Genomic DNA, 19,294 nt, shown 5'->3' on the forward strand with positions numbered 1-19,294 from the left:
CATTTATAAATGTGTGTTACAACAAGCCTGACTTACTCTTCCCATTTAAAAAATAAACCATAAATAATATAAAGGAATCATGGTCCTTGTCTCCTTTTATAAATCCTACCCATGAGTCTTTTTTTTTAAATAAATTTTTTTGGAGTATAGTTGATTTACAGTGTTGTGTTAGTTTCAGGTATACAGCAAAGTGATTCAGTTATACATATATCCATTCTTTTTCAGATTCTTTTCCTATGTAGGTTATAACAGAATACTGAATAGAGTTCCCTGTGCTATACAGTAGGTCCTTGTTGGTTATCTATTTTATGCATAGTAGTGTATATGTGTTAATCCCAAACTCCTAGTTTATCTCTCCCCCATACTGTTATCCCCTTTGATAACCATAACTTTGTTTTCTATGTCTGTGAGTCTATTTCCATTTTGTAAATAAGTTCATTTGTATCATTTTTTTTAGCTTCCACATATAAGTGATATGTGTTATTTGTCTTTCTCTGTCTGACTTGAGTTCACCTAGTATGATAGTCTCTAGGTCCATCCATGTTGCTGCAAATGGCATTATTTCATTCTTTTTTTATGGCCGAGTAATATTCCGTTGTACATATATACCACATCTTCTTTATCCATTCCTCTGTTGATGGACATTTACGTTGCTTCCATGTCTTGGCTATTGTAAATGGTGCTGCTATGAACACTGGGGTGCGTGTATTTTTTTTTTTTTTAATTTTTATATTATATTGGAGTATAGTTGATTTACAATGTTGTGTTAGTTCCAAGTGTGCAGCAAAGTGATTCATTTATACATATACATATATCCATTCTTCTTCAGATTCTTTTCCCATATATAGGTTATTACAGAATATTGAGTAGAGTTCCCTGTGCTATACAGTAGGTCCTTGTTGATTATCTATTTATATATATGGTAGTGTGTATATGTCAATTCCAAACTCCTAGTTTATCCCTCCCTGCCACCTTTCCCCTTTGGTAACCATAAGTTTGTTTTCTATGTCTGTGAGTCTGTTTCTGTTTTGTAAATAAGTTCATTTGTATCATTTTTTTAGATTCCACATATAAGTTGTATCATATGATTTTTGTCTGGCTTATTTCACTTAGTGTGATAATCTCTAGGTCCATCCATGTTGCTGCAAATGGCATTATTTCATTCTTTTTTTATGGCTAATATTCCATTGTATATATGCACCACATCTTCTTTATCCATTCATCTGTTGATAGACATTTAGGTTTTTTTCATGTCCTGGCTATTCTAAATAGTGCTGCAGTGAACATTGGTGTGCGTCTATCTTTTCTAATTATGGTTTTGTCCAGATAATATGCCCAGGAATTGGATTGCTGGATCATATGGCAACTCTATTTTTAGTTTTTTAAGGACCCTCCATACTGTTCTCCATAGTGGCTGTATCAATTTACATTCCCACCAACAGTGCAAGAGGGTTCCCTTTTCTCCACACCCTCTCCAGCATTTATTGTTTGTAGGCTTTTTGATGATGGCCATTCTGCCTGGTGTGAGGTGGTACCTCATTGTAGTTTTGATTTACATTTCTCTGATAATTAGTGAAGTTGAGCATCTTTTCATGTGCTTTTTGGCCATCTGTATGTCTTCTTTGGAGAAGTGTCTGTTTAGATCTTCTGCCCATTTTTTGATTGGGTTGTTTGTTTTTTTGACATAGAGCTGCACGAGCTGTTTGTATATTTTGGAGATTAATCCCCTGTCGGTCACTTTGTTTGCAAATATTTTCTCCCATTTTGTGGGTCGTCTTTTCGATTTGTTGATGGTTTCCTTTGCTGTGCAAAAGCTTTTAAGTTTAATTAAGTCCCATTTTTTAATTTTTGTTTTTATTTTCATTACTGTAGGAGGTGGGTTCACAAAGATACTGCTGTGATTTATATCAAACAGTGTTCTGCCTATGTTTTCCTCTAAGAGTTTTATAGTGTCTGGCCTTACATTTAGGTCTTTGATCCATTTTGAGTTTATTTTTGGGTATGGTGTTAGAGAATGTTCTAATTTCGTTCTTTTACATGTAGCTGTCCAGTTTTCCCAGCACCACTATTGAAGAGACTGTCTTTTCTCCACAGTATATTCTTGCCTCCTTTGTCATAGATTAATTTTCCATAGGTGTGGGGTTTATTTCTGGGCTTTCTGTCCTCTTCCATTCATCTATGAGTCTGGTTTTGTGCCAGTACCATACTGTTTTGATGACTGTAGCTTTGTATTGTATTCTGAAGTCTGGGTGTCTGATTGATTTCTCCAGCTCCATTTTTCTTTCTCAAGATTGCTTCTGCTATTCGGAGTCACTTGTGTCTCCATACAAATTTTGGTGTCAGGGTGATGGTGGCCTCATAGAATGAGTTTGGGAGTGTTTCTTCCTCTGCAGTTTTTTGGAAGAGTTTCAGAAGGATAGGTGTTAACTCTCCTGTAAACGTTTGATAAGGTTCACCAGTGAAGCCATCTGATCCTGGACTTTTGTTTGTCGGAAGATTTTTAATCACAGTTTTAATTTCAGTACTTGTGATTGGTCTGTTCATATTTTCTATTTCTTCCTGGTTCAGTCTTGGGAAATTGTACCTTTCTAAGAATTTGTCCATTTCTTCTAGGTTGTCCATTTTATTGGCATATATGTGTTCATAGTAGTCTCTTATGACTCTTTGTATTTCTGTGGTGTCCATTGTAACTTCTCCTTTTTCATTTTTAATTTTATTAACTTGAGCCCTCTCCCTCTTTTTCTTGATGAGTCTGGCTAAAGGGTTATCAATTTTATCTTTTCAAAGAACCAGCTTTTAGTTTCATTGATCTTTTCTATTGTTTTCTTCATCTCTATTTCATTTGTTTCTGCTCTGATCTTTATGTTTTCTTTCCTTCTGCTAATTTTGGGTTTTGTTTTTTCTTTCTCTGGTTGCTGGTGTAAAGTTAGGTTGTTTATTTGAGATTTTCTTGTTTCCTGAGGTAAGATTGTATTGCTGTAAACGTCCCTCTTAAAACTGCTTTTGCTGCATCCCATAGGTTATGGATCGTCATGTTTTCATTGTCATTTGTCTCCAGATAGCTTTTGATTTCCTCTTTGATTTCTTCTGTGACCCATTGATTTTTTAGTAACATATTGTTTAGCTTCCATGTGTTCATGTTTCTTACAGTTTTTTCCCTGTAATTGATTTCTAATCTCATAGCATTGTGGTCGGAAAACATGCTTGATATGATTTCAACTTTCTTAAATTTACCGAGGCTTGATTTGTGGCCCAAGATATGATCTGTCCTGGAGAATGTTCCATGTGCACTTGAGAAGAATGTGTATTCTGCTGCTTTCGGATAGAATGTTCTACACATATGTGAATTAAGTTCATCTTGTCTAGTGTGTCATTTAAGGCCTGTGTTTCTTTATTGATTTTCTTTCTGGATGATCTGTCTGTTGATGAATGTGGGGTGTTAAAGTCCCCCACTATTATTGTGTTATTGTCGATTTGTCCTTTTATGGCTGTTAGCATTTGCCTTATATATTGAGGTGCTTCTATGTTGGATGCATATATATTTACAGTTGTTATATCTTCTTCTTGGATTGATCCCTTGATCATTATGTAGTGTCCTTCTTTGTCTCTTGTAACAGTCTTTATTTTAAAGTCTATTTTGTCTGTTATGAGTATTGCTACTCCAGCTTTCTTTTGATTTCCATTTACATGGAATACCTTTTTCCATCTTCTCACTTTCAGTCTGTATATGTCCTTAGATCTGAGGTGGTTGTCTTGTAGACAGCATATATATCGGTCTTGTTTTTGTATCCATTCAGCCAGTCTGTGTCTTTTGGTTGGAGTATTTAATCCATTTACATTTAAGGTAATTATCAATAATGTGTTCTTATTGCCATTTTTGTAAATTGTTTTGGATTTGTTTTTGTAGGTCTTTTTTCTTCCCTTCCTCTTTTGTTCTCTTGTGATTTGATGGCTATCTTTAGTGTTGTGTTTGGATTGCTTTTTCTTTTTTGTGTGTGTCTATTGTAGATTTTTGGTTTGTGGTTCCCGTGAGGTTCTGATACAGCAGTTTATATATATACAAGCTTGTTTTAAGTTTCTGGTCTCTTAATTTCCAGTATTCTGCATTTCTACTCTCCTCATGATTGCTGGTTTGGATATCATATTTGTGTGTGGATGATTTCCTACCGTTGCTTTATGTTTGCCTTTACCAGTGAGCTTTTCCATTTGTAATTTTCTTATTTCTACTTGTGGCCTTTTCTTTTCTGTCTAGAGAATTTCCTTTAGCATTTGTTGTAAAGCTGGTCTGGTGGTGCTGAATTCTTTAAGCTTTTGCTTGTCTCTGAAGCTTTTGATTTTTCCATCAAATCTGAATGTCGTATCTGAATGAGGGCATTGCTGAGCAAAGTATTCTTGTAGTAGGTTTTTCCCTTTCATCACTTTAAATATATTGTGCCTCTCCCTTCTGACTTGCAGAGTTTCTGCTGAAAAATCTGCTGATAACCTTATGGGGATTCCTTTTTATGTTATTTGTTCCTTTTAATATTTTTTCTTTGTCTTTAATTTTTGTCAGTTTGATTAATGTGTGTCTTGGCATGTTTCTCCTTGGGTTAACCTTGTATGGGACTCTCAGCGCTTCCTGGACTTGAGTGAGTGTTTCCTTTCTCATGTTAGGGAAGTTTTTGCTATAATCTCTTCAAATATTTTCTCAGACCCTTTCCCTCTCTCTTCTCCTTCTCGGACCCCTATAATGTGAATGTTAGTTCATTTAATGTTGTCCCAGAGGTCTCTGAAATTGTCCTAATTTCCTTTCATTCTTTTTTCTTTATTCTGTTCCGTGGCAGTGATTTCTACCACTGTCTTCCAGCTCACTTATTTGTTCTTCTGCCTCATTTATTCTGTTATTGATTCCTTCTAGTGTATTTTTCATTGCAGTTATTGTATTGTTCATCTCTGTTTGTTCTTTAAATCTTCTAGCTCTTTGTTAAACATTCTGTCTTCTTGGTCTGTACCTCCATTCTTTTTCCGATATCTCGGATCATCTCTACTACTGTTACTGTAAATTCTTTCTCAGGTAGATTACCTGTCTCCACTTCACTTAGTTTTTCTTTTTGGTTTTTATCTTGTTCCTTCTTCTGGAACATATTTCTCTGCCATCTCATTTTGTCTAACTGTATGTGTTTGTGGTCTCCGTTTCTCAGGCTGCAGGACTGTAGCTCCTCTTGCTCCTGGTTTCTGCCCCCTGGTGGGTGAGGTTGGTCCTGGGGCTTGTGCAGGCTTCCTGGTGGGAGGTGCCTGCCCACTGGCGGATGGAGCTGGGTCTCATCCCTCTGGTGGGCAGGTTCATGTCAAGTGGTGTGTTTAGATGTGGCTGTGAACTCAGTATGGCTTTAGGCAGCCTGTCTGCTGATGGTTGGGGCTGTGTTCCTATCCCACTGGTTGTATGGTCTGAGGTGTTCTAGCACTGGAGCCTGTAGGCTGTTGGGTAGGGCTTGGTGTTGGTGCCAAAATGGCAACCTCCTGGAGAACTCAGGCCAATCAGTATTCCCTGGGACCTCTGCCACCAGTGTCCTTGTCCCCACAGTGAGCCACAGTCAACCCCTGCCTCCCCAGGAGACCCTCCAAAACCCACAGGTAGGTCTAGCCCAGGTTTCTACGCAGTCACTGCTTTGCGCTTGGTCCCAGTGCATGTGAAATCTTGTGTGTGCCCTCCAAGACTGGAGTCTTTGTTTCCCCTCGTCCTATGGAGGTCCTGCACTTAAGCCCTGCTGGTCTTCAAAGCCAAATGCTCTGGAGGTTCCTCCTCTTGATGCCAGACCCTCAGGCTGGGGAGCCTGACCAGGGGCCCAGAACTTTAACTCTTGTGGGAGAACCTTGCGCTGTAATTATTTTCCACTTTGTGGGTTGCCCACCCGGCGGGTATGGGATTTGCTTTTATCGTGAAAGCATCCCTCCTACTATCTCATTGTGGCTTTTTCTTTGTCTGTGGATATATTGTAACAAACTGTCTTTTCTGGTAGGTTCCGATCTGTTTTTGTTGATGGTGGTTCAGCATTTAGGTGTGATTTTGGTGTTTTCGTGAGAGGAGGTGAGGTCAGGTCCTTCTACTCCGCCATCTTGTCTGGAATCGAGGGCTGCTTTTAGTCTGGATGCTTGCTGCCTCTTTCCTCAGTGTGCGCTGGCCGTTATCCACTTGATACGGGGTTTGCAGGTGCGGTGGCCTGTGCGCGCTCCCGGTACGGCTGGGGCAGCCGTTGGCACCCTCTCCCATGTCTCCCAGTGGTAGCAGCGGCCCGCATGCTCCTGGGGATAGCGGGGGCGGCGACAGGAGCCCACTCGCGGGTCTCTTAGTGGTGGTAGTGGCCTGTGCCTGCCTCTGGAGCCCATGGTGGCAGTGGCGGCTCGTGCCCGCCCCCGGAGCTTGTGTAGGCCATGTCCTGTTGCCTCGGAGCGCGTGTAGGGAAAGACGCTCCTGTGGTTTTCCCACCCCTCTCCTCGCGTGCCCCACCCATCAGTGGTGCCTTGCCGTCTCTCATGGGCCCAGGCTTCTTCTGAGTGCAGCCTCAGTTGCCATTCTGCAGCCTCTTCAAGGTGTCTTCACACAGCCAACCCCGGTCCTCTCCCTGGGACTGTCTCTGAAGCCGAAGCTTCAGCACCCAGCGCCCCGCCTCCCCATACCGGCAGCTGAGTGTCTCAGGCTGGGGAGCGCAGGGCAGCGGGACAGACCGCCTGTTTTGCCTTCCGCAGGCTGGTTGCTGCGTTCGTCTCCGGGGCTCCAAAGCTCCGCTTCCATCCAGGCTGGTCTTCCCGCTGATAAGGGGACTTTCCAGGGTGCAGGAAACTTTCCTTCTGCACAGCTCCCTCCCAGGGGCGCAGGTCCAGTCCTGATTCCTTTCTGTCTCTCTTTTTTTTTCTTTTTTCTTTTGTCCTGCCTGGTTATGTGGAGGTTTTCTGGCCCTTCCAGAAGTCTGAGGTCTTCTGCGAGCATGCAGTAGCTGTTCTGTGAGAATCGTTTCACTTATAGATGTATTTCGTATATATATTTGTTTACATACATTATATTTAAAATGTTCACTTGCTCTTGCGATACTCATCATTCGATCACACCTGTCTTTAGGCAGCTGAGCTGCTGAAGCCGGGGGGCGTGCTGGTGTATAGCACGTGCACTGTCGCCCTAGCAGAAAACGAAGAGCAGGTCGCCTGGGCCCTCGAGACGTTTCCTCACCTTCAGCTTCAGCACCAGGTGAGGGCCATTGCCATTGTCTCTGGGTGATCCGGTAAGTCGTGGGAACTTAAGCATGTTGATAAACACAGAGAGTGATACGAAGAGACGCTGTCAAGTAAAACTTATGAAACAAATCTTGTGGTACACAGGGTTTCTCTAATGAGAGCTGTTCCAGACAGGCCCCTAGAGGATTTTCACATCCTGACCCAGTTTTTCCAGGCCTTCACTCTCTGCAGTTGTGTTAAAATGCCACAGAGCTCAGGGGGATTTTTGTTACATGTTTATTTGACTTGTGGCTCTTGTTCATGTTACTCAGAATTTTGTTTCTAAAACCCTTCCTCCACCCCTCAGTCCTATAATTTTTCTGATAGGGCAAATGTTGAGCAGTTTTCTCATATCACACCAAAGCCCAAAGAGGCTTTAATAGCTGGGATATCAAAAGACTAGCCAAGGGGGGAAAATGGTTCAGGATTATTGCTTCCTTCTGGATTCTTATATAAGATAGGAAACATTTAAAAGGTTTCTTGTACTTTATTTTACCTAGCACTGTCTTTCTGTTCTGGTTTTTATTAAAACTATATTTATGACTAGATTTTTTAGCCCGTGATGTTTGAGATTAGGTTTAAATCTGTGGTAATGCTCACATTCATTCAGATAAACTGAACATCTAATGTCAGTTTTTCCAGTACAGAATTCTAGTAAGTAATTGGAATATATAAACAGAAGGCAATCCAGAGATGGTTTCTAGACTCAGAAATTAAGATAAGTGCATTGTAGATGAAAAGAAGACTTGAGAATTCACTTGAATTTGATGTGTGTGTATATACATATACACTCAGTATGTACCTAAAAGAGATGGAACGCCCCCCACACACACATGGATTAATAAACAATAGGTTTTCAGATATAAACCTAAGAAAATATATCTTCAGTAACACAAACATTTGTGAAATGGTGACTTAAGTTAGGCTTATGCATCTTTTGTAGTAGTGGTTTGCACGGATCACTCAGTTCCTTATGATTCTGTATTCCTCTAAACTAATCGAGGCAGCTTTAGTTTTCTCATCTCCTTTAATATCCTAGTACATTTAAAAACAACAACAAAAAAAGAGGACTTTTATCATCCAATAGGTATGGGCCAGAGAGAGGCATCTTCAGATGCCCAAGAAACTCCTGTCAGTTTTGGGGAGTCTGACAAATAAAGCTGGGTTTTCATCTCCTGCTGTAACTGATAATAATGTTCCACTTGCTAAGTGCCCACTCTATGCCAGGCCCGATACCACCTTACTTACTTAAGCCTCAGATCAGAGTATTTCACCTGTTTCGTAGATGAGGAAGCAGGTAAGGTAAGTTACTTTCCTAAAGTCACGCAGCTAAGCTGTGGCAGAGCTGTGATGTGAATCCACGTGCTTCTAAGTGTGGAGCCCAGGTCTTCTGCATGTCGTGGGCCTTGATAAGCATAAGGGCCATCCTAGGGACTCAGTCATCAAGTGGCTGCATGTTACCACCCTCCCACTTTACTACCCGGAAAAGCAGCATGTCCATTTCACAAAAATAAAAGGTATTTACTCATTTTTCTGTTTCTGGAATTGGCGGTAGGTACAGCTCAGTTTGTCCTTTTACGTAAATGGTACACAGGCACACTTCCCAACGTGAGGACGTTTGTGTTTATTTGTCTCCCCGAGCAGGACCCTCAGGTTGGAGGAGAAGGGATGCTGGGAGCTGGCCTGTCATCTGAACAACTGAAACGGCTGCAGCGATTCGATCCCTGTGTGATGCCGTCACAGGACAGCGACACTGGTTCTCTCAGAGACGCCAGGATAGAAGACGTGATTTGGCTCGCAAATAAGGATTGTATAGGCTTTTTCATTGCAAAATTTGTAAAATGCAAAAGCACCTAGGAGAAGGATCCTTAGAGATGAAAGTTCCAAACGTTTTACATGTTTTTTTTTTAAACCAAAAACTGTTGTCAGGCCACATGATTGATGCTGTGGTTGCTGAGGAAACAGAAAAGGCTGCCGGCTGTCCCACCAGGAATCAAGAGACTGTACTACACAGAGGAGGTAGCCGGGGGGTGGAGAGGGGGCACTTTGAGACTATATCTTGTGTATTTAAAATACTTTTCCTTTATGGATTTAGCAGAGTATAAAGAAAAGGAGATGCCTGAAGATGTCTGGAACATATTTTCATTTGGGGTCTTTGTTTTAATTCGTAAAGAATGCAAGTCATTTTTAATGTTAAAATCACTGGATTTAACAAAAGGAATAAAATTAGCAGTATTTAATTTGGTTATAAAACACGTTTTCCGTTATTGAGTTCCTTCAGAATTCAGGGTGTGGGAACTGTAACTTATTTATCAAGTGCCAGGAACAGAGCTGGGGATTTTACGTGACTTTTTCTGTTTACTATTTGGTAAATCAACCCTCTTTCAAATGAATTCTGGACTACTCCCAATGACAGTCTCCCTTCACTATGTTGACTTTTTTTTCTTCTGTCATATTTTAAACTAAAAACTAAAATGAATTTTTTTTAAATTCTGTAGATTAAAAATGAGACTGTTGCACTGTTCGGGTACCTTTTATCATCTAATGGAATACATGCAAGTTCTTAGAGATGTGATTGGTGAGAAAACCATCTTGTGAGAGCTGGGAAGTGGCCACTCTCAGCCAGGCCTTGGTGTTCTCCCTCTGAACAGAAGCGACTCCACAACACCTTCCCCAGGCCAAGCAGCTGTGACTACATCAAGACGAAACAAGACCACTTCACCATCAAACCTGAAATCACCCAAACTGCACAAGTGACCAAGCATCACCCATGGTGGCCAGTATAAGTGGACGGCCTTTTTAAAATGAATTGTAACTGTAGGCTTGCTTTTCATCCTACCTGCTTTTTAGATAAAATATATTAAAATACCCATAGTTTAAAAGCTATCTCATGTCATGTTAAATACATCTCTTTTGTTAATTCAAATCACCTCAAAATTCCTGAGTCTCGGGCAGTTGCCTAACGGTTTTTTTTTCCTTCATAGGTCTCGGTCTCCATTAGGAATTTCTTGAAACTTCCTTGGATCCGTGAAGAATGCTCATCTCACCTCGGATCAGGTGAGATCTTCAGAGGCCTCTCCTCTGAGGAAGCCTCTCTTGCACACCCTTCTCTGGGGCTGGTCGGGCATGTCTCTCTCTACACCCCTCGTACCTCTGTCTCCTCCTGTCACGGCACTTGACACATCACTCTAGTGTACGAGGCGTGCCCTGGACCGCTACCCCAGGCTTGGGAACATTCTGGAGGCAGGACTGTGCTTTCTGTACAGCTTCAGAGCAGATCATTGTTACATGCTTATTGAACGAGGGAAAAACCCCATCAAGCTCCCTGAGATTCAAACACGTGACTGACTGCTTTCCGTCCCTCATTCTGCCTGATATCCAGTAGATGTCATCTGCCTAAAGAGAAACACTGTTGACCTGTGGTACTTCTGCTTCTAGGGCTCAGCATACTTCCTCGAACTTTCAATACGTTTTTGAAAAATACACAAAATCCATCCCTTCTTATGCTCTCTGCAGAGCCTTAGGTGCTAGGCTGGGATGGAAATGGTAGGGAAGAAGCCTAGTAGCAAATGTGTAAAGTTTTGATTAGTACCAACAAATATCAAAATACAAGCAATACAGGCAAAACAGAAGAAAAATAATTTGCATATTGAAAACAGTAAGGACAAATAAAAAATATTGCTAAAATTCGTTTCTTTAACATAGACATTTTTCAGTGGGTTTCTTTCTTTCAAAAAAATAAAACAAATTGGAAAATAAAACACATTCAATCTTAAGGAACACAGACATTTAAGAAAAAATACGATAAAAGGACAAAAATCAGGGAAATGTGGAAGAGAATGAATATATTCTCTTTTAACATATTTAATGTTACCATAGTTATATCTGTGAAACAGAAGCATTTTAATTCAACAGTGAGTACGTTTTACTTCAAAACCGTGTATCACATTTTAAACAGTAAAGTACAAATAGTTAAAAATATAACACGATTCAACAACTGACCCAGAGCCCTCTGATTGCCTGTTTTCTCCAACAGCATGACTCCTGACGTGTTAGTGAGATTATCCAGGGCTAGCAGCATCGTGTCACTGAGCAAAGGGCGAGGAATTACATTTGTCACCAGAAGGGATCTTCATTTTAGAAAGGAAAAGTACAGTTCAGCATCGAAGGCAAGAATTGCAGAACACATAGGATGAAGGTGGGAGAAAGTTGGCTTTGCCGTGCTCAGGCCTTCAGAGGCCTTTGACCTGCCGGAAGCTGTCACTTTTCAGATGTCGTGGGGAGAAGACCACAACCCATCAGTGACGGGCAGCAACCCCCAGGATGATGCGCCACACACGGGAAGTGCAGGTGAGTATTTTACATACGTTCAGCTGTAAGAATCATTCCTAAAATGGCACTTAATACGACTAATAGTAGACAGTGCAGAAGCCAGCTCTTTGTTTGATATGAATGAATGACTTTAAACCAGGCTTGTTGAACAGTTCAGTGTAGCTGACAGTGAAGGTTTAACATGAATGCAGAGTAGACCATGTTAAAATGTGGCATTGTCCCAAAGTACAGAATAACTAAGACATCCTACATTTAGCAGCACCTTTTTGTAACAGTAACTTAAATGAGCAGTAGAGAAAGAGCAGAGGAAAGGCTGAAATGGGTGTGACAAAAAAGACATAGAACTATTCGAAACATTTCCAGCATTTTCTAGGTTAACTACAACAATCATTCTACAACTGAGTCGGTTAAGATTAAACCTTTGCTGTGTGAAAAGACTAGAATTTTACATTCCACAAGTCAGTGAATATCCCATTGTCCTTGGGATTATTTCTTCAATTACATATTTAGTACACACCGTTTACACATATGCCCACTCTACAGTTTTCACTTATGGGTGCTCTAAGTACTGCAATAGAGATTTTGTGGAATACTCTGATTTGGACTAATGTGTTTCACAGTAAAGTGAGAAACGAAGAGTCCAGGTCAAAATTTAAAAAATGGAATCCGTTAGCATGATTCTTTGAAAGGGATTAATGGTAGCAGCAAAAAAGATACATACCAGTTGTACTTAAAGAATTTACATATTCCAAAGTCATGAACTGGGATGAAACTTTGTATAGGAAAGGTCGGGGCTGGTGATCATTGATATGGTACTGTGATGGACAGTTGATGGGAAGTATTTTATAAAAGTAACTTTAATTGGAATACGGTTTCCCAATGATGTGAATATTTTACATCAAAAATTTATATATTATGACTACTGTTTTTATATTCAATAAATAAAGGTATGTCAACAGTACAGAGCTAATTAACAAAGAGATTGAGGGAAATGGTTCCTATATTAGCTGATAAAACACTATATATGTTAACTCATTTTTACAACTCTGAGTTTTCTTTGGGGGAGAGGAATAAGGAGTTAGATGTGAAACCGTTGTACTTATAAAGGTCCAAGAATATTTGGCAAGAACCTGGAATAATCAAAGAAGCGAAACAAAAAATAGCTTAACTTATTTAACAAAATAGTAATTTTTAATGTCCAGGTCTGAAGGTAGGCAATCAAGACAGGCGTTTTCCAGGGACAGACTTCACATGCCAGGGACTTGCACGCCTAATACTGTCTGTCTTACCTGTCCAGTCATAGCTGGACAGACGGACACTTAGGAGAGACAGAGGAGGTTTCAGGCTCAGCGTGACCACCACCTCGTGGGCCGCGTTTGGCGGTGTCCCTGACGCAGGGCCACAGCATCTTCTGGCGTCCCCTCAGAGCAGGTGTCTGACGCAGGAAAACCTCCTCAACGTCTTGTTCACTTCAAGTCACCTCATTTTGCCCTGATTTCTTCCAAAGAGCAGAAGCTTTGGTTATAAGAAGCACTTGGAGATTGTGACGGACAGTGAAAGTGTCGGAGCGGGCAGCGGGGGGGACACAGCGGGCACGGCGGGCGAGGTGAGGAGAGGAGATGGGGGAGTCGGGAGCATCTGTGTAAACGCTTCTCCCTCAGACGAGAGGTCGTCGGACATTTCCAGTGAAACACTCAGTCAGAGTGGCCCGTACGGTCCCTCTCCAGGAGCCAGCGGGGGGCAGCTCTCCAGGGCGTCCCCTCTGGTGGTGAGCGCCCTCCTGGGCCCTGACGGCTCGGCCCCGGGCTGGCCGCCGCAGTCGTCAGCATGCATGCCCGTCACTGGCTCGTGCGCACGCGGCTCCCAGACCCCAGTACCGTGACCTGAGACACTGGCTATGCAGGACGAGGCTGTCACACTCATCAGTGTGAAGTGCACGGAGTGGAGCAACCCTTGGAGTTTGGTTATATTTCCCAGAATTTATGGTCACAATGATTAACGTACAGGGATGGTGAAACATTCAGAAATCAAACCTTTTCAAGTCAGGTGGTCACACGTATTTACAGTATGTACAGACTCTCTACTAGAACGGGAACAGGTGTCTAGACGACGTTATTACAAATTTCCTGAAGGTGGGCATTTCTAGTCCCTGTAATTCAGAAAGCAAATCTGCTGGCTTGGCATTAAGACTCTAAAATAGTGTGATCAAACTGATTGATTGATTGATATATATATATTATATATAATTATCATAAGAAGGTGTTTGCAGAAATAACATTTACAAACTGTCTATACAGTACACAATACTAGTACATAGAAAATAGATTCTGACTTTGATCCCCTTTGTGTAAGGCAAGACAGTCTGTCCCAAAATTTAGTCAGTCAGCCAGAGGTACAAGCAAGAAACAGTGGTCCATGGATGAATATGCAAATCAGGTGCCTACATATTTAAAAATCGGGAGAATCAAGAAATTCCACGTTTTATGTGGGCCGATTGATTCTGGCCTGCTGGATACATCAACCACATTTTCAAAAACATCAGCTATGCTTCTTATAATCCTGATGCCACCTGGATGGCAACAGACGATATTGTTCAAGTGGCAGCGATCCTAGACAGTTTTCAAAGTCCAGTAGACAACCAGAGGTCTGCAGCCTTTCCAGGCGAATTTATATAGCACTTACTTACTTACTTACAAAAGGAAAAAAAAAAGTATATTCTCTATTTCATGCTGTTGCTATCCAAGCAACAGCAGTACAAAATATACAAGACAGATCACATATGATTGCAACGTAGACCCCCAAGATTGAGTTGGAGGGTGGTGGTATACAAGACTTGACCTACTTAAAAAACCAACGACACAAAAGGGCGAAAGTCACTGGCGGATGTAAACCTCCCTGTTCCAGTCCCCAGCCTCATGCCGTCTCCTGGACACCCCTTCCCCCTCCCTGTCACAGTAGCGATCCTTGGATTTGTGGTGGCTCCACTGTTTGTCGCCCTCGTTGTGGTCCTGCTCTCGATCCGGGTCCCGCGAGCGGTGCCGAGACTCCCTGTGTCTGCGCTCCCCGCCCCCGTGGGGTTCCTCTCGGTGGCTGTGATCTCGGTGCGGGGCACAGTGGTCCGCGTGTTCGTGGGAATAATCTTCCTTGGGCTCCGCGTATGCAGAGTCGCGACTCTCCTGCGTTTCTGAATCCAAGGTCTCCTGCCTGGAGAGGCCTCGGCTGGCCCCGCTGCGATGGCTGTGGTGCTGGGGTTTCTTGACTGGGTCTGGGCAGGGTTCTTCTTCAGCTTGGGAGGCAGAATGGGTGGCAGCCGTGCGATCGGTCCTCGGATCCCCTTGAGAACCCTGGAGGCGAAGGAGCAGACACAGGCCTCAGCCAAGGTCGGGGTCTGAGGAGCTGTCACGAAGGCCAGTCCACAGAAGTCTAGTCCCTTTTCAAAGTCTCTAAAGTGCTGAAATGAAATCTCACCTAGCTCGGTCGCTTAATTTGTTCGATAACATCCAGTAGCATTTATATTGTATTGGACTTTCTGTTAATTTGTAAGTGCCTAGAACAGCACACAGAGTAACTTTATTTTTTTAAATGAATGAATGAAGGAGGGAGGGCATTCTTTTATATGTTCTCTTGTGGTTCAAATATAGATACAGGTGCCTGAGATCTGTCTACACATGGGTGGACACTTAACCACCTCTGCTCGAATACAGGTGGGAAGATTAAAAATTCGTAGGATGTTGGCTTTAAGGGAAAAAAATGATAAAATGTCAAATGCTTAAATGGCACTTAATATGAGACCAGCAGTGTTATGAGACAGTCACGTATATTCACTGATTAACTACAACAACCCTGTAAGCCAATCTCATGAGAAAAGTCACATGACAGCCCCACGAGGTAGGGTCATTAGTATTCCTGAGGCAAAGGGCAGGTAAGGATTTTATCCAAGGTTAAACCCCTGGGAAGGGGTGGAGAGGGAATTGAACCCAGGTAGTCTGAGTCCACAGTCTGTGCTGCTGGCCACATAGAAAGTTCCTCTATCCTGGCCCTAACAGAATATGGGGAGAGCGGATTTTACGGTTTATATACAGTAAGTCCCCTACATACAGACCTTCAGGTTGTGAACTTTCAAAGATGCAAACATAGCTTCGCATGTCGAATCACGTAAGTTAGATCATTTGTCTGGCGTACATTGTCATGTGCGTGCATCCTCTACAAGTGGTTGTGCTTTTGTGGTCTTTACTGTACCATATAGAGTACGGTAGTACAGTATCTTTATTTCAAGCCCAGGATGGTCGGAAGCGAGCGTAAAAGCAGTGGTGAGCTAGCGCGTACTACTGTCCTTTCCAAGGGACTGTACTGTAAGGTTAAAAATGTTTTATCTTTTGTTTGTTTTTTCTGTGTTATTTTTTTGTGTGCAAGGTATGATAAACCTGTCACGGTACGGTACTATATAGCCGATTGGGTTAGTGGGTAGCCTAGGCTAACTTTGCTGGACTTAGGAACGCATTCTCGGAATGGAACTTGTTCGTATGTGGGGGACTTACGGTACTTCACAGGCTGCTGTTTACACTCCTCTTACAGGCACCCGGCTCACGCTGGAGACACTTAAGGGGCTCGGTGTTCCACCTCATTCTGGACAGGGCTGCCCGACTGGAACGAGCACTGCCCCGGAGCCCGGGACCCCAGTGATGCGAGCGGAGAAGGGAGCGCCCCTCACCTGTGAGCCGGGGGCCAGAGCGGGGCTGACAGGCAGGGTCGAGGTGGCCAGGGTACGGCTGAGGAGAGGGTTGGGGAGGCTGCTGCTGGGAGGGTGGGTGGCCTTCCAGTAGGCCTCCAGGTAGTCGGCAAGGTGCTCACAGGCGTCCTCGAGCTGGTTCTCATCCAGAATCACATCGAACAGCTCCTGCGGGGGCAGACAGTGCAGACGGCACGCTGACGGCAGCCAGGGCCCGCCCGGCGCCTCCCCGCACGCGCGGAGCAAGGAGGGTGCCCGAGAGCTGCGCGCTGCGTCCCTGCCCGTGGCAACGGGCTCCTCCTTTCTCCTCGCCTTGGCGGGCCGTCTGCTAAGGTCGGGTCATGCGCGTCTGGCCTCAGGTCGCTGTGGAGGACACGGCCGCTTTGCCGTGTGAATGACCAGGAAGTGAGCAGGTGTGATAACAGTTGTTAGGGGCACCAGAGAAAAGTGGCCCACACTGAAAAAAGGAACTGATCCTACGCTAGGGGAGAGACGTCGAAAAGAAAATGAGACTATAAGCCAAACAAACAGTACAGGAAGAAGCCTGTCTTTGACAGAGACTATGAAAAGCTGAACCTTGGAAATGACTGAGGCAAGGTGAAGACATGAGGAAGCCGAAGCCTCTAACGATTTGATGTGGTCCAGACTTCAAAACAGTTCAGAGTTCTTAGAAATGTTAACGTACTCCCAGTAATTACACGTGGATCTGGTCATAGTTCTTAAGGCTTCTGAGATACCTTCATTTAAAAAAAAAAGCCAGAACAAAAGCCAGAAGCATACGGTCCCAAAGCGTGGTATGCAGAGCAAGGGATTCGAGGTAGGAATGCGTTCAGGGGTCAGAATCTGGTTACTGAGTGGCTTAGAAATGGTCTCAGATCAATTTCTTAGATGGTGATGAAGAGCCAGCAACGTGCTCCCTGATTAGAAGTGAATAATAAACCAACCCCAAACAGAGCCATCTTTTAAACCAAAGTTTTGAAACAACGATTGTGTTTCATTTAAGATACTACTGAGGTGTTAGATTAACAAAGCAAGGTCACCACAGAACACACCGTAGCCGTTCGTAAGCCACGACCACGACCTAGACAAGTGCTTTTGCTCGTGGTACGAGGTAGACCGTTCCCGTCTTTGGGAGGAAACCCACTGTTAGTAGGCAGGGTTCTCTCCCTGGACAGGCGTTTACCTGTCCCTCTGGTTTTTGTGAACAGAATGCAGGTCTGAAGCCTTCAAGTGGATTATACTGCAGAGAGAGACTTACCGGAGGGCACTGAGCCAGCTTATCTGCTGCTACCATCTGAACATTGAGGTGTTTAGCTTGAGATTTCCCTCGAGATTTTATTAACCTTTGTAAAACCTGTAAAAGACGAGATTCTTAAACTGGGGTATCTGCACTCAGGTAAACAACAAGGTTCATTATTCATTCCTTTCTCCGGGGTCTTTTGCATACAGCACTAATGGTTTACAAATAGATTGAGCTAGAAAACAGAATCTTCGAGGTGATCAGCAAAATTAACACGTTAATGTAAATCTCAGTCGCAAGCTTCAAAAATCACCAGTGTGGAGATGTTTCTGAGTCTTGTCTTTTTTCAAGGCTAGCAGTTCTCAAACTTTGTCTCATGATTTATGTTTCTAAAAACTGTGGAGAACTCCCAAGAGCTTTTTATGTGAACTGTAATAGTTACATATTTATTAGAAATTAAAACTGAAAAATTCATTTAAGAATGACCAGTAAACCTCTTATATGTTAACATGTCATGCATTCTGATAAAAATAGCTGAATTATTTGCAGGTTTCTCTAACGCCTGGCTTCACAGAAGATAGCTGATGTTCCCTGCTTCTACATTTAATCTGCCACAGTATATTGTTTGAAACAGGCAAAGAAAATCCAGTTCCCTATACGTAATTCAGAAAAGGAGTATTTTAGTAGCCTTTTCAGATAATTGTGGATATCTTTCTTTGATACTACAGTAAACAAGTGGTAGCTTTTTAAAGACTAGCTCCCATGTGAAATCTAAACCCCTATCAATGAACTTCTCTTACTCTGTTGTTACATTAAATTCCATTGATCTGTCCTGAAATTTGAAGGACATGTCAGTTGTTCTTTCCAATAAAAATGGTGTTCCAGGATCAAAGTGGCTACTTTGGTTTATGACTTGAAGAATCACACTGGTACCTGCCCTCAAGATAACAGACTTCGAGTACATAGCTAAAGAACTTGAAGTGTACTTCCCATTTGGTTACATAGAATATTAAAAAGGTTTGTACTGAAGAGTCCAAATTTAAGCATTTTTACTACTTCATCAGGATATTCTTAAGTGAAACTGGGTTGTGTTTTTTTTTCTTTTTGTTACCTGGGAGTGCATGGGGAGGGAGAATGCCACAGCTGCTACTGCTACTGTGGTCTTGATTCCTGCTTAGACATCACCCACTGCTGCTTCTGCACCATTGGTGCAAAGGTCAAACCAGTGAAAAAGGGGGAGGATGTCTGAGTATTAGATAATGCTTAGATAATAATCATGGAAATGGTTCTGACCTCATGGACCCTCTAAAAAAGTGTTTCAGAACCTCCCCTACCAGGAATCCATGGACCACACTTTGGGAATCACTCTCCTAAGCCATGAAACTCATCATCATGCTCGCTTATATGAATCTTAACAATTCTCGGCTACCACGTCTCTCTTCAGACCCTTTGTGATGGATAAAGACACAGCCAGTTTGTAATTGGAAAGCAGACTATAAATACACATTTTAGTAAAATTCCATTACAGAGCAAACAAACAGTAACAACCCTACTTACCTTAGGAGAAGAAATCTTGACATACACTATAATAGGGGCCAGAGAGGTTTTACTAAGTTGGGCTGGATGATTAATAGTATCTGCATCAAGGACCACCAGTTGCAGTGTTCTTGCAAGTTCAAAAATCCTTTCAATTTCACTCTGAACTTCCGCTGTAAAAGGTTAAGCAGAGTTTGATTACTTGACGT

The 19,294-nt window shown here is 42.6% G+C and overlaps 2 protein-coding genes across 9 annotated transcripts in view; one reads left to right on the plus strand and one right to left on the minus strand.

Annotated features, from left to right (window-relative positions):
* The window catches only part of NSUN6 (NOP2/Sun RNA methyltransferase 6), a 110,228-nt gene that overhangs the window by 64,723 nt on the left and 26,211 nt on the right, over positions 1-19,294 (plus strand). For 2 of the 7 annotated variants that reach the window (XM_061178143.1, XM_061178118.1), the window contains 5 exons: positions 7,097-7,222; positions 8,893-9,267; positions 9,747-10,065; positions 10,233-10,305; positions 11,285-11,598. In XM_061178143.1, coding sequence (XP_061034126.1) covers positions 7,097-7,222; positions 8,893-9,105 — 339 coding nt within the window. In that variant the 3' untranslated portion in view covers positions 9,106-9,267; positions 9,747-10,065; positions 10,233-10,305; positions 11,285-11,598. Of the gene's footprint in view, positions 1-7,096; positions 7,223-8,892; positions 9,597-9,746; positions 10,130-10,232; positions 10,306-11,284; positions 11,599-16,155; positions 16,354-17,517; positions 17,741-19,294 lie in introns of those variants that run through there. The other 5 variants (XM_061178128.1, XM_061178123.1, XM_061178120.1 and 2 more) reach the window with 5 other exon arrangements.
* CACNB2 (calcium voltage-gated channel auxiliary subunit beta 2) overlaps positions 14,454-19,294 on the minus strand; it is a 147,401-nt gene continuing 142,560 nt past the window's right edge. For both annotated transcript variants that reach the window (XM_061178114.1, XM_061178111.1), the window contains exons 10-13: positions 19,107-19,258; positions 17,568-17,663; positions 16,292-16,477; positions 14,454-14,924 (exon numbers count right to left, since the gene is read on the minus strand). In XM_061178114.1, coding sequence (XP_061034097.1) covers positions 14,454-14,924; positions 16,292-16,477; positions 17,568-17,663; positions 19,107-19,258 — 905 coding nt within the window. The remainder of the gene's footprint in view (positions 14,925-16,291; positions 16,478-17,567; positions 17,664-19,106; positions 19,259-19,294) is intronic.

The sequence above is a fragment of the Eubalaena glacialis genome, chromosome 2 (genome assembly GCF_028564815.1).
Source record: "Eubalaena glacialis isolate mEubGla1 chromosome 2, mEubGla1.1.hap2.+ XY, whole genome shotgun sequence".
Classification (NCBI taxonomy): Eukaryota; Metazoa; Chordata; class Mammalia; order Artiodactyla; family Balaenidae; genus Eubalaena; species Eubalaena glacialis.